A 15,238-nucleotide genomic window follows, 5' to 3' on the forward strand; every position below is an offset into this window, starting at 1 on the left:
GTGACCTTTATGGCACAAAGGAATGTCCGAGAGCTTGGAGCTTGGTCATATTAGAACAGGCTCGGAAATTACATGCAGATTAGTGCATCTTTTCCAACTAAATGTCAAAGTTAACGGCTTAAAATGTAACAAAGCTCCAAGGGTCAAAGGTCAACTGTGGATGGTAGACGCACTGTATACGCCACTTAGGAAGGTCCGACGGCTTTAAGCTTGGTGTCGTTGGAACCGGCTCGGAAATTACATGCAGATTGATGCCTCTTGTGCAACTAAATGTCAAAGGTAATGTCTTAAAATGTAACAAAACCTTCCCTTAAGGCGTTTTCGTTTTAATGCCCTACTGTGACCTTTAGGGCACAAAAGAGGGTCCGAGAGCTTGGAACTTGGTCTCGTTGGAACGGGCTTGGAAATTCCATGCAGATTGGGGCCTCTTTTGCAACTAAATGTCAAACGTAACGGCTTAAAATGTAACAAAACCTTCCCTTAAGGCGTTTTCGTTTTAATGCCCTACTGTGACCTTTAAGGCAAAAAAGAGGGTCCGAGAGCTTGGAGCTTTGTCTCGTTGGAACGGGCTCGGAAATTCCATGCAGATTGGTGCCTCTTTTCCAACTAAATGTCAAAGTTAATGGCTTAAAATGTAACAAAACCTTCCCTTAAGGCGTTTTGAGATGAAACTGCTTCAGGACTTTTTAAATGACTTTGGAAAAGGTTAAAGAGATCATTTTTTCACGAGGGGCTTCTAAATAGGGCCCAGAACAGGAATCTGAAGTAACCCACACAGAATTATTTTTTCAAAAAAATTGCAACTTTCTCACAAAATCCTGTCTGGAGCTTAGAATCTGACAGGCTTGTGGTGGGGGAGGGGGAGAAAATGAAAAAAATTGAAAAAAATTGAAAAAATGGGCGTGGCGCTCCGAGACTTTGAGAGATTGTTGCTTAACTTGTGTGGGACCCGCTTGCAAAATTTGGGGCCCCAGCGACCTTCAACAAGGTCAAAACTGAGGTCAGAGGTCACATTTTGATGCCGTACGGTGCCCTTTACGGCACAAAGGAAGGACCGACCGCTTTGAGCTTGGTGTCGTTGAAACCGTCTCGGAAGGTAGATGCAGATTGATGCCTCTGGTTCAACTAAATGTCAAAGGTTATGGCTTAAAATTGAACAAAACCTTCGGTTAAGGCCTTTTGAAAAGCTGCTGTGTTGCATGACTTTCGAAAGGGCTAAAGAGATATTTTTTTCACGGGGGGCCTATAAATAGGGCCCAGATCAGGAATCTGAAGTATGGAAACTGTAACCCACCCAAAATTATTTTTTCAATCAAAGGTCAAACTATCTCACATAATGCTGTCTGGAGCTTAGAATCTGACAGGCTTGTGGTGGGGGAGGGGGAGAAAATGAAAAAAATTGAAAAAAGGTGCGTGGCGCTCCGAGACTTTGAGAGATTGTTGCTTAACTTGTGTGGAACCCGCTTGCAAAATTTGGGGCCCCTGCGACCTTCAACAAGGTCAAAACTGAGGTCAGAGGTCACGTTTTGATGCCGTACGGTGACCTTTATGGCACAAAGGAATGTCCGAGAGCTTGGAGCTTGGTCTCGTTAGAACAGGCTCGGAAATTACATGCAGATTAGTGCCTCTTTTCCAACTAAATGTCAAAGTTAACGGCTTAAAATGTAACAAAGCTCCAAGGGTCAAAGGTCAACTGTGGATGGTAGACGCACTGTATACGCCACTTAGGAAGGTCCGACGGCTTTGAGCTTGGTGTCGTTGGAACTGCCTCGGAGAGCAGATGCAGATTAATTCCTCCGGTACCGCTAAATGTCAAAGTTTATGGCTTAAAATGTAACAAAACTTTCGGTTAAGGCCTTTTGAAAAGCTGCTGTGTTGCATGACTTTTGAAAGGGCTAAAGAGATATTTTTTTCACAGGGGGCCTATAAATAGGGCCCAGATCAGGAATCTGAAGTATGGAAACTCTCACCCACCTAGAATTGTTTTTCAATAAAATCTCAAATTCCTCTCATATTGCTGTCTGGAGCTTAGAATCTGACAGGCGGGGGAGGGGAAGACAATGAAATGGCTCTTAGTACTGTACACGGAACAAAGGAAGGTCCGACAGCTTTGAGCTTGGTCTCGTTAGAATCGCGTTGAAGACTACATGCAGATTCTGGGAGTACTTCCATTCGCTTCGTGTTGATCTGTAGATGTGATTTCATTCATCGTTTGCCTGTCTTCAGAAAAGACAGGCAAATCTCCCGTCATTCTATTGAGGAGTCTATATAACAGAGTTATTCTCATATAGATCCAAGTGGCTCTGTGGCGCAGTGAGATAAGCATTGCTCTTCGGGGCAGGAGAACTGGGTATGATACCTGTCTCAGCGGTGTCAATGAAAAGTGTTTTAGGTGTCTGGCTCTGAAAATTATATGTATTATTAGTTGAATTGAGAGAGGGAGAAAGGATCTTTACTTTTAAAGTTAGTTATTACAGGTTCATTTATTATGGACTTATTAAATATAAAACAATTGTGTTGAATGAAGAGAGGGATAATGTCAGGGTGAACAGTGAATGTGTGAAATCCGAATATTATGCTAACTGCTAGTTGCTAAGCTAACGGAAGCTATTTCAGTGTATATTTCCATTGGAAATGCTAACCGCTAGCTGCAAAGCTAGCATCACCGCTATTGACTTTGCACACGTGTTAACAACAGATTTGAAAACGCTACGAGGCTGGGAGTACTTTCATTCGCTTCGTATTGATCTGTAGATGTTATTTAATCCATCGTTTGTCCGTTTTGATGGTGGGAAAGCCAGGGAAATGTCCCGGAGATATACTGAGAAATCTTTATAACAGCATTTTCCTGCGATCACAGCCGTTCAAAATTTCCACAGGCTACGAGGCTGGGACCGCTTCCATTAGCTTCGTCTTGATCTGTAGATGTTATTTAATGCATCGTTTGTACATTTCGACTGTGGGAAAGACTACTGTCTGCACGAAATCGGAGACCCGGTTTTTGAGAGGACTCAGAAAAAAAAGCTCTTAGAGGATAAGTCTATTATAAAGTAGAGTAACGGGACATTTCACTGTCTTGTTCACCATTAAAATGAACAAACTAGACATCAAATGACATCTACAGATCAAGACGAAGCAAATGGAAGTACTCCGGGACACCTGGCGTGTGGAAATGTTGGCGAAAAACGTGTGTTTGTGTGTGGCTGTGAATGTCATTGTCACATGTTCCTTCTCTATAAAACAGCGCGGACTGGGGATTTTGGGAGGGAAAGTTAGAGGAGAAGTGTCCGAAAAAACGGACCAATGGGTGTGAATCTCATTGTCACATGTTCGTTCTCTATAAAAGAGCTTGGACCGGGGATTTTGAGAGGGAAAGTTAGAGGAGGAGTGTCCGAAAACGGACCAATGGCTGTGAATCTCATTGTCACATGTTCCTTCTCTATAAAAGAGCTTGGACCGGGGATTTTGGGAGGGAAAGTTAGAGGAGGAGTGTCCGAAAACGGACCAATGGCTGTGAATCTCATTGTCACATGTTCCTTCTCTATAAAAGAGCTTGATTTTGGGAGGGAAAGTTAGAGGAAGATTTGCAATTATGGTGAACACTTGCCCAATTTGTCTGAAAGACTACACGGCCCTAAGCCAACATTTAAAAGTCACCCACAAAGTGATAAATAAGGAGGAAAAGATTAATTTAGTTTTGTTGGCTGGTGGGAGGCTCAATGTGAGGCGTGAGCAGTGCCCAGTGCCGTCCTGTAACGCGGAGAAGGGGAGCCGGCTGGACCGTCACATGTTGAGCCACACAGAGCTCTCCCCTTCAGCCCGACGCAAAATGCTGGACCGTCTTCAAAGGCGGCTCATATTGGCCACTTTGGGGAGGCTGAGGGCAACACAGCCAACTGTGCCAATGGTTTCCACACTAGACCTGGATCAGGCGGAAGGTATTGTACCTTATACTTTTTATGCATGCATGTATGCAGTGTTCGAATGACCCATTTGCTTTCGGGGGACCCTATTTTTCAGTGCACATCCTGCTCAGGGTGTCCGCGGGGTCTTAAAAAGTATTATTTTATTATTTATATATATATTATATTATTATATTCAATTTAGCGAAAATTAAGGCTATTAAAAAGTAGTCTCTGCACGGAGGAGCCGCGGAGGAGCTGCAGAGTTCCTCCAAGGAAGAGGCACATGTTCACCAGAGAGGTTGAAGTTCATGTGGTAAGCTAACCGTTTATTTTCTTCAAACTTCAATTATAACACGGTGTGTTGTCAGGACAATACTAACTTCTGTTTGTGATTGAGTGCATTTTGCAGTCATAGTTATAACGTCTACTGACCGGGAGTTCATTTAAATAGTCTGGTAACGTTATTGAAGTATCATGCTAAAAGCTGAACTCTTTATTTTCATTTAATTCATGCTGTTGTGAATCGGGGGGTTTGAAGCTACATCTGAGCGGGTTCAAAGTTAACGGGCAGTCGTGTTAGCGTGCTAAAAATGATTACCTGCCGTATTTGCAGGTTAACGGTTACGCGGCCAAGTCGGCCTCAAGTCTGCCTGCCACGGACCACGTGGAGCTGTGTGCACATTAGGGATGCAACGATTAGTCGACATAATCGACGACGTCGATCATAAAAATTCGTCGACGCAGAATTTTAGTGTCGACGCGTCGTATAAAAACAATCAGAGAGCCGGTAACGTTAATTCAAAACTGCGCAAATGTTCATTTGTAACTGCAATGCACTACAGGAAGTGCTGGGGGCAGTATACTCTCCATTGTCTGCCATGACTGCATTCTGTACTAACAACAAAGAAGAAAGAATACGAACGATGGCGGAAAGGAGAGAGAATGAGGGTGATGAAGAGCTCAAAAAAGCGAGACCGAGAGTTTCGAAAGTGTGGGAGTATTTCACAGACGACAAGCCAAAGAAGTCAGTGAAATGCAGAATTTGTAAAGGGGAATTGGCATTCCACGGCAGCACTACAGTGATGCACGAGCATTTAAAACGCAAGCACCCTGGAACCGTGAGGACTGCTACTTTGGATCATGGGTAAGTTTGAGCAAGTTAGCCATAGTCATGTTTACGTTAGCTTACATGTTGGAAAACAGAACGTCTCATGGTTAATGCTTGCTAAGCAAACGCTATTTCAGTTATATTGAGGCTGCGTGTCCACCAACGAGCTGCTAAACAGCGCCAAGCTTACAGCGTAGTAGAGCACACTAGAGCTTTATGGACGCTGTAATTAATTCCAAACTTAAAATAATAATTAACAAGGGTCTGCGAAATGACAAGAATAAAATGCGATTGAATTGATCCTGGGACTGGACAACAGGGTGACATTCACAGGTGTGCAGACTTGAGGTAGAACATGCACTGGAGCCCGGAAAAGGAGCCGTGCCCACAGGAAGCAGAGATGGAGGGTGTGACAGAAATAATCGTTAGATTAGTCGACTAATCGAAAAAATAATCGACCGATTAGTCGACTACCAAAATAATCGTTAGTTGCAGCCCTAGTGCACATGAGCGGAGGATCACATCTGTAGCACTGGTAAGCTAACCATTGAGGGGTTATGTTCTGCATTGCATAGGAACCCCTAAAAATGATTACCTGCCGTTTTTGCAGCAAAACGCTACAGACTTTGAAGGGTTATGTGCTGCATTCTAGAGTGCATAGGAACGAACCCCAGTGTTTTTTCAAATGTGTTGGCACGAACTGCAAGCGAACATTTTGTACTTACGCATCTTTTAAAGCTCACTTTTATCGGATTCACAATGTGCCTGCAGCCACTGCTAGAGCCATTGTTACAGATTTGAAATGTGCAATTTCGTTATGTGCGCGCCAATTTCAAACAGTGAAAGAACTTATATCCCACTTAAAAGATCATATAGTGGAGGGACGACCTGTGTTATATCCAGTAACTGGTTGTACAAATACTTTCACTGTGAAATCGTCATTTACTGCTCATATGTCCAGAAAACACAGAGCATGTTCTGTTGATAGCATAAGTGACATGTACAGGGAAGCCATTTCTCCGTGTTCTGCACATGAAGAGGCTTCCCAGAGCCCAAATGATGCAACAACAAATGAAAGCACTGATTTGACACAGCATTTCAATGAGACCTATCTTAGGAATGTATGCTTATTCTACTTAAAATTGCAAGGGCAGCTCCTTCTTCCAGCTTCAACAATACAGACCATTGTCGAAGAGATGCAAAATGTGCATGAGTTGGGACAGGATTACATTTTAAGTAAACTACGTTCATTTTTAAAAGATGACATGTCTCTAACTGATGATGCTATTGCTAAAATCTGTGATTGTGTGAAGGATTCCGATCTGTTCTCAGTCTGTCACCAGGGACCACTGAGAACAACATATTCAAGAGCTCAGACATTCAAAAAGATGTTCAAATACATAGAGCCTAAAAAAGTAACATTAGGAAATGATGAAAATATGACACAAAGTAGGGCTGGGCGATATATCGAGTTTTGAATTTATATCGATATATTTTCATGCGCGATATAGGATTACATCATATCGTATATATCGATATATATTAAAACAAGCTGCAAGTTGCTGCAAACTCCGCTGCAAACTCTCTCTGCCCCGCGGCCCGCCTCTCTGTATCTCCAAGCAGCAGCAACGGCGCCCTGCCGCCTCCCCCTCACTACCCCCTCGCCCTCACCCCCACCTCCCGACATTTGCATGAAGAAGCATGGCAGCAGCAGCGAACAATCCGGAGATAGAGGAGGAGACAGAAAGGAGAGAAGTTGATACAGAAAACGAGGATGAACTGGTTGTTAAGAAGAAAACAAACGGCTCTCTCATTTGGAGATGGTTTGGTTTTCAAGCGGCAGACGTGGAGCAGAAAAATGCACTTTGTAGACAATGCCGGAAAAAAGTTGCAACGAAAGGGTCGAGCACAACAAATCTCTTCCACCACTTACAACAGAAGCACAAAGTGCAGTATGAGGAGTGTATTAAACTGCGTGCTGCAACCCAGACCGTGAAGACTTGTCAGCCTCCTGCCTCAAAGCAAATCACGCTACACAACTCACTCACACGTGGTGTGCCTTATGAAAAAAAAAGCGAAAAGTGGCGTGAAATAACGAAGGCAGTGGCATATCACTTAGCCAAAGACATGGTCCCCACGTCGACTGTGGAGCAGACCGGCTTTGTAAAGCTGCTAAAAGCTGTTGACCCCAGGTACGAGTTACCTGGTCGAAATTACTTTGCAAGAGAAGCCCTGCCCGAGATGTACACCGAAGTGAGAGAGCGTCTCCTCGCCCGGCTCGCTCTAGTGTCTCACTTCGCACTGACCACCGATATCTGGTCCAGCAGGACCTGCGAGCCGTACCTGAGTGTGACAATACATTTCCTAGATGGGTGGGAAATTAAAAGTGCCTGTCTCCAGACCAGCTACTTTCCCCAGGACCACACCGGGGAACACATAGCTGAAGCCCTGCAGGATGTCCTCGTAAACTGGAAGCTCAAACCAACGGGACTGGTCGCTATAACAACAGACAACGGGACTAATGTGGTTAAAGCAGCGCGACTTAACAAGTGGATGAGGATGCAGTGTTTTGGACACAGACTTCACCTGGCCATCGGTGAGTGCAATATTGAATTAACTAATATGAAATTAGAAAATAATGTTAATAAAATAAATAACTTAAACGGATAAACTATGTGCATGTGTTGTGTAATGTGTAAATTAAAGGCGTGTTGGTTAAAGCTATGTTGTAAAAACCAGCAACAAATGAATGCAACAGCTGTATAGTTTAAGACCTGTGCTATCTTAAAAAAAAATGTATTTAAAATCCACTGTCTCCTCTCATCTGTTGCTCTCATCCACTGTCACAAACCTCACAGTCTGACTGTAAATGCACACAAAGAGTCTTAACTATTGACCACAAGATAAACTATTTAAACTGTGGATCATACAGTACCACTTGAAGGTAGTAAGGAGAAAAGAAGCAAGGAGGGAAGAAATTATAGAAGGAAAGAAGCAAGGAAGGAGGGGGGGAGAAAGAAGGAACAGAGGGAGTGAGGGAGGAATGAAGGACAGAAGGAGGGAGGGAAAGAAGGATTTGAAGATTGAAGGAAGGATGGGGGAGAGAAGGAAGGAAGGCAGTAAAGAAGCAAGTAAGGCGGGGGAGAAAGCAGTAATTGAGGGAATGAGGGAGGATGCAAGAAAGAAGGAAGAATGGTATCTTTATTTATTTATGCTGGTAGTTTTTGTTCCTGAATTATTTCATGCATGTTGATGTGCAGCTTCTAAACGTTAAATAAAGTGCCTGTGTGAGGTTTGGCTTCAAACTAGGACTGTCTGTTTTGTTTTTACTTTACGGAAAAAATATCGAGATATATATCGTATATCGCCATTCAGCTAAAAAATATCGAGATATGAATTTTGGCCCATATCGTGCAGCCCTAACACAAAGGTTTGCTTACTACATACCTCTGAAACAAACAGTAAGTGGCTTATTAGAATCAGAATTTTGAAGAATTCAATGTCACAGCAGTCATGTGAAACAGACTCAGATGTTTTTGGTGACATAAGTGATGGACACAACTTTAAGTCCAACCAGTTCTTCATTGAAAATCCAGGATGCCTGAAGCTAATTCTGTACCAGGATGCTTTTGAAATTGTCAACCCCCTTGGCTCTGCTAGGAAAAAACACAAAGTTGTTGCAGTCTATCTTTCTGTGGCAAATCTACCTGCTCATGTGCGCTCTAATACTGATCACATGTCCCTGGTTTTATTGTGTGGAGAGAATGACCTAAAACAATTTGGATTTGCTAAGGTGTTCTCAGAGATGTTAGTGGATTTAAAAGATTTGGAGGAAAATGGAATAGTTACAACAGTTGGAGACATGGTCAAAGGGGCTCTGTACTGCATTGCGGGTGATAACTTGGGTTCACACGGTATTGGTGGGTTCACTGAAAACTTTAGTCGTTCAAAGTACTTTTGCAGGTACTGTGAAATCACACAAAGTGAGTTTAAGAGTGATGATCCAAATGTATGTGGGCCACAGCGCACACCCGAAGGTTACGATTCTGCTGTTGCTGATCTACAAGTTGAAGACAGTCCACACATCAAAGGCATAAAGGCAAACTCTGTCTTCAATGCTCTGACATCTTTTCATGTTTGCAAGCCAGGTCTCCCACCTTGTTTAGGCCATGACATATTTGAGGGTGTCTTATCCTACGATGTTGCACTGTACTTAAAGTATTTTATTAAGAAAAATAAATGGTTTACATATTCACTTTTGAACCGGCGCATAAAACAGTTCAAGTACAAAGGATCTGATGCTCTCACTAAGCCCTGTGCTGTCAACTCTGACGTATTCAAGCTCTCAGGTCAAGCCATTCAGAACTGGAATTTGTTAAGATTGCTGCCTGTATTAATTGGAGACAAAGTGCAAAATCCAGAAGATGATGTGTGGCAGTTGACTCTCCAGCTTAAAGATATTGTTGATCTGATTTGTGCACAAAAGATTTCGTTGTCACAGGTAGCCTATCTTGACATTACAATCCAAGAATATTTGGAAACAAGGAAGTGTTTCTTTCCTGAGAGTCCACTAAAACCAAAGCACCATTTCATGAGACACTATCCGGCACTCATCTTGAAATTTGGCCCCTTGATTAGAGTATGGACAATGCGTTTTGAAAGTAAACACAGCTACTTCAAGAGATGTGCCAGGCATTTGAAAAACTTTAAAAACATCTGCCTAACTTTATCCGAAAGACATCAGATGTTTCAAGCATATCTTTCAGCTGGGCCAGGATGCAGTCAACTTCTGCAAGTCAAAGACAGTTGTAATTTTTACTCCAGTCTTTACAGTGATTCAATCAAACATGCAGTGAGAGAGTTTGGCTTTTCAGAAAACAATACTAGTGTTTCCACAGACATACAGTATAAAGGTACATCATATAAAAAAGGGCTTTTCCTTGTGTCCAAAAATGACGAGTCCATGGAGTTCGGAGAACTGCTCATTATTTTAATTCAAAATGATTCAGCTGTGTATTTTGTGATGGATATACATAAAACTGACTATCATTCTGAATACCACCTGTACTCTGTGACAAAACAGAATGCAAGGTTGCAATGTGTTAACATTAACGACTTGGTAGATTTTTATCCGTTACCATCATACATTGTTAACGGGCACCAAGTCATCCCGCTGAAACAGTGTGTTGTCAAAATAAACACGATATTGGCTACTGTGGTGTTGAAACCATTCTAACAATGCACATTTGAAAAATATTAAAGTGACAGCAGTTTTTGTTCTGCAATGTACAGAAATAAAAAGTATACATCCTCAATCACACCCTATACTCAAATTAGAGGTTCCTCTTATCTGTATATAATGTATGTACAGTATTACTTGACTAAATGTCTAATTATCTTTGTCTTTCATTTGTAATTTTGAAAACCGAAAAGTGTCGTTCTTCCATGATTCCAGAGATGACAGACATGGAGCAAACATTTATACGCAGTGCCATCACTGAGGTCTTGCCTGACCTTCCAGAGATGACAAAAGATATTCTGGAAGAGACTTTACAATCCCTTGGGGTGGAGACCTATGAGGATTTCCAGTTTGTTAATGAAGCAGATTTGCTGTCAGCTTTGAGGCCAATTCAAGCCAGAAAAGTCCTTGCTGCTTGGAAGCTGAGATGTATGTATACTTGTGACTATTTTAGTACAGGATACAACCAGTGCCCAAAGTGGCCTGCATAAAAGATACATCAGAAATATAGAAACATTAAAACTGTTCCTCATAACTCTTTTTGTTAATATGTGTGTGTTTTGCAGGCCAGACTCCTGAATCCAGCAGCTCATCTGTTGGTGGCTCGCCAGGACCTTCTGCATCCTTGATGTCCTATTCACCCAGAAGTTCATCCTCAACCTCTTCCGACAGCTGCAAAAGGCCTGATATAGACTGGATGGATAGCTTTGTGATACCGTGGGATAAGTTCCCAGAGGAACTGATGCAGACACTGGACAGAGGAAAACGACCTAGTCCACAAATGAGAAGAGAGATGGTACGGATTCTGGTGTGTGAAATGAAGCGAAAAAGTCCTTGTTTAAGTAAAAGACACACTATTAAAGTTGCAAAAAAGATAGTGGCAAAGTATCCTACGTCTCTTCAAGACATAATAGAGGGAGACGTGATCGGGCCAGGGTATCACTCTCTGGTCAAGCAATTGCAAAATAGGATAGAGAATGTGAAGCGATCCACGACCCCAAAAATAAGAAAACAAAAGAATGGCACCGACGAGTCAGACACAGATGAAGTCCCTCCAGAACAGAGAGCAGCAATCCAGGACACTTATGGGTGCATTAAATGGGATTTAAAATTCCTGCCCCTTGGAGAGACCGAAGAGAGCCAGCAGGAGAAAAAGGAAAAACTGAGGGTGATGTCTAAGCAAACTGATGTAAATCCAGAGGAGGTCAAACTTCTAATGAAGTCAACGTTCTACACGCAGCGTAAACAAGTCAACCAGGGGACAAATATAAAATCCCTCCTGCAAGAGTGGCCGTTTTGGTTCGACGACCTTGGCATGGCAGTCCACTTCAAGAAACTCACAGGAAGTGAGCTTCAAGAAACTTTCACACGGAATTTGGATCTGAAGGGGAAACGACTCCTGAACTACATGAATACGGTTGCTGTGTACAAGAGCAAAAGGCTTTAACCAAGTTCAAAGTGATGAGAGGAGAGCTAAGTGGTTGTTCTGAAGACGTCAAAGACATGGTGCTGCTTCTACTGTCCTACTTTGATGAGAAGGAAGACACGATGTTCTGTTATGTGGAGGACACATGCCTGGCAGGGGAAGTACAGATGGACCAAGTTCAGTTGACTCCCACCATTGTTGTGTGTGGTAAGTAAAAACGTTCACTACTTTTTTCTGTTCTTTCTGCCACTTCTTTCTCTCTTTTCTGTCTAATTTGAGACGTTTATGTTGCACAATGTTTTTTGTTACTGTAAGCTCGTAAAGGGCTAGTTTGGATGCTTATGGATACTTATCCATAGTCAGTGTATTACTTGCATGTCTTTGGAGGAACAGGCAGGAGTACGGGTACGTATGTAAAGCTGTGGATGGGTGCAGCAGCGAAACGTATTTTAGCCACCTAAAAATTCAGTTTACATGTACGCTATATTTAGAATATTGTCACAAATGTACCCTGCTGCTTCAGTCCCTATCAGAAACAGACTGTATAGCTGTCTGACAGCAAGGTAGAGCTTTGAAAATATTCTTTAATATAGCATACACTAAGAGTAATATTGTTTTAGTTTTTTTGGTGGCTTAACTATGTCCACAGCAGTGCATTGCTTAGCTGTCTGCTGGTTCTCCTCTCTGTTTCTCCAAACTGTAGCTCCTACAACCCCCCTTCAAACAATATTAACTATCCCCTAAACTATCCCCTTTATCTCCCCTTAACCTGCAAATACACATACATACATTTTTGTATTGATGGTGAGAGCAATTTAACAGACCTTAAAATGTAATAACATATGTGCTAAAATTGTTTTGTTTTGTTTCAGGAAGACAAGTCTTGCTTTAATTTAGTTTGAATTGTGTTTTTCTTCTTTTTTAGGACGATCATGCTATTCTTCAAAGCGATACATGCTGAGTGTGGATCGAAACATAGTACAGGACAACATCCCCTCCTTGGTTTCTGCCCTGTCCATGATGTTTGGGAGCTATTATTGCTTCAACATCGCCTACCCGTCAGAGCTGGCATCCACCCTGGAGTTTGTCCAGAGGTATGTGTTTTTTGGGATGGGTTTTATCCAACAATTTATTTTATTAAACTGCAACAAATCTAAAGCAGCTGCTTCAGTGAATTGGGGGTTAAGATAATTGTCATTTTGGCTTCAAAATAATAAGATTGATGTGAATTTTTTTGTTGTTAGGCAAGCTATTTCATTATTAATTCTGTTGTTTGTTTGTTTTTCTATTTTAAGGTGTTTTTTCTCCATCAACCCAGAGAAGGGCACCAAAGTGGAGAAGACACGCGCATCCCGTCTTCAGGTGAACCCGAGAGTCCTCACCTTGATACAGGAACTTTCGGACCATGAGTGGCGTGATGTCTGAATATGGACAGTAAGATCAATGGCATGTAGCGATGTGCCCAAGTTACAGTTTGTTTGATTGTTTAAATCGTAGTTAAAATTTGAAGTGCCTTTTTTCTAATTAAATTGTTCTTTTAACTAATTTAAAAAAATGCAATATGTAACTCTCAAAATGTCAAACTATTATTTTAAGGTCATTGTAGCCACTCTTGGGGTTTGCTGTTACAAAGTGAAGTTGCTTAAAAAATCTTCGGTTGGTTTATGTGGATGTAAAAGCTCAGGACATCACTGTTGAGTGTAAAAATGTTGACGTGTTACACTCCACTGGGTGGTTTTGTTTTGTTTTTTGTTTTATAAACATTATTTCCCATAAATCATTTGTAAGTAACCTCTCAACTTTGTTCAGCTTGAAGTTTGTTTATTGTGCAGCCTTAGTTTGTATGTTTTACCAATATGTATGTTGAGAAATGACAGATGTTTTTGATCACTGCTATTATGTATATATATATATATATATATATAATAAATTCTTGGAAAGGCAAGTTCTTGTTGGAATTTTTTAAATTTTTAATACAGTGGCTCTTGAGGTTTATCTAGCTTTGCATTTTTAATTTTAAATGCTTAATCTGTGTACCCTGGATTACATTCTTCACATTTCTGGTAATAGTCAAACATATATATACGAAGGCAGTGTAGTTTAAATGAAATCTTTCAATCTGACTAATGTATAGGAAAAACATTTTTTTTCCACTGAGCAATAATCCTTACAGGCGCTTTTATACTATATATTTGAGATTGTTATTCATAAAACAGTTTTTGCTGCATTTTAATTGTAATAAATACATTTTACAGAAAATTAAAATTGCAGTAGTTAGAGGTTGCGTTCACCGTAAAACTCGTCATTACTACGGCAAAATACACTAAATTATACACAACTTTTGATTACAATTTGCGGGAAAATTCAGTTAAATTACAGCATTACACTGATGCTTTTACAGTTAAACAGTGTTATTTGTTTGGTATTTTTCTGTAAAATTGAATGGGATTCAATGTACAATAGACAACAACTGCATGTAAATCTTACTGAAATAATCAGTTTAATAGCAACGTGATCATGCTAATTCAGCAGAAAAGGGCTGTTGAAATTACAGATTTAAAATGTAAATTACAACTGTTTTAAACTGTAAAATATACACGTTGTTCTGTAAAGTTGTTTACAGTTTACCATATTTTTTACATCATTATTCTGGCAACAATGCTGCCAGATTTTTACCGTAAAAACAACGTTTTTTTTTTTACAGTGTAGCGAGATCCGTTCAAATGGCTTTTTGAAGTTTGCCTTTCTCCTCTTGGATTCACTTACAACGTAACTTTTGGTTCCTATGAACCTCAGATTTGTTATTCAATTTAGCCATGGATAGAGGCTTGATACTCTACTTGGCTTCCCCAGCAAGTATAGCCTGTGAGGACTCGATACCTTCACTTAAGCTAGGGACTCTATACCCTTCCAGCCGTTAGAGACTCAATACCCTACGCTGAAATACTTCGCTGCTTCACTTTTATATGTACTGTATATAACTTTCCTACCTATCTAACATATGTATTGTATTGTTTACCGCCAATGACTATGACACTGTGAATGTCTTTGACAACTCTAAAATTTAGGTTATATAGCCAATTACAGATGTTTGATAATAACAGGTGCCTGCTCACCTTTTCAGTTGTAGGATCTTAGTTCTAGTTGTCAGAGATTATTCTAGGCATCTTCTCCGGACTACTCCGTCCACTGGCTGCTAGTGCTTTCCTCTAAAAAACCCTACTCATGACGTAACCACGTCGGCACGTCCTCACGTCACCACGTCATGACGTCATCACGTCGGGGTCACCGATTTGTTGGGGCAGAACCTCTGCTCCGCACGTTCCTCTATGAGTTTGTTTTAAAAGAAGGAAAAGTCAAAGCCCCAGGATAAGGGTTAAACAATAATCTGTTTTAATGGTAAAACATACAATACATCACCCAATCAAATAATCACGAAGCACTCTGCAACAGGAGCTTCAAAATGCAGAATGCTCCGGGCCCAAGTTCTACCACCGCATAAGACACGTCTCACGCACGGCCAGTCAAAAACAAGAGCGCCGATCTTAAAAATGATCACA

General features: G+C 41.2%; 2 protein-coding genes across 4 annotated transcripts in view; both read left to right on the forward strand.

The window, feature by feature from the left end:
* The first annotated feature begins 3,923 nt into the window (after positions 1 to 3,923).
* LOC307039089 (uncharacterized protein) overlaps positions 3,924 to 15,238 on the forward strand; it is a 58,149-nt gene continuing 46,834 nt past the window's right edge. The window contains exon 1 of the mRNA XM_079680881.1: positions 3,924 to 3,938. The gene's annotated coding sequence lies outside the window, so the exon portion shown is untranslated. The remainder of the gene's footprint in view (positions 3,939 to 15,238) is intronic.
* Positions 5,514 to 13,603, forward strand: LOC307039088 (uncharacterized protein). Of its 3 annotated transcripts, XR_013808132.1 has the most exons (5): positions 5,514 to 5,548; positions 10,469 to 10,681; positions 10,819 to 11,885; positions 12,604 to 12,772; positions 12,974 to 13,603. XR_013808132.1 is itself a non-coding variant. In XM_079680880.1 (4 exons), the coding sequence occupies exons 2-4, from the start codon at positions 11,714 to 11,716 to the stop codon at positions 13,101 to 13,103; spliced, it is 471 nt and encodes a 156-aa protein (XP_079537006.1). In that variant the 5' UTR covers positions 10,269 to 10,681; positions 10,819 to 11,713; the 3' UTR covers positions 13,104 to 13,593. The 3 variants fall into 3 exon arrangements, 1 of the variants encoding a protein (XP_079537006.1); XR_013808133.1 differs by lacking the exon at positions 5,514 to 5,548 and having other exon boundaries at positions 8,474 to 10,681; XM_079680880.1 differs by lacking the exon at positions 5,514 to 5,548 and having other exon boundaries at positions 10,269 to 10,681; positions 12,974 to 13,593.

The sequence above is a fragment of the Notothenia rossii genome (genome assembly GCF_949606895.1).
Source record: "Notothenia rossii genome assembly, chromosome: 5".
Classification (NCBI taxonomy): domain Eukaryota; kingdom Metazoa; phylum Chordata; class Actinopteri; order Perciformes; family Nototheniidae; genus Notothenia; species Notothenia rossii.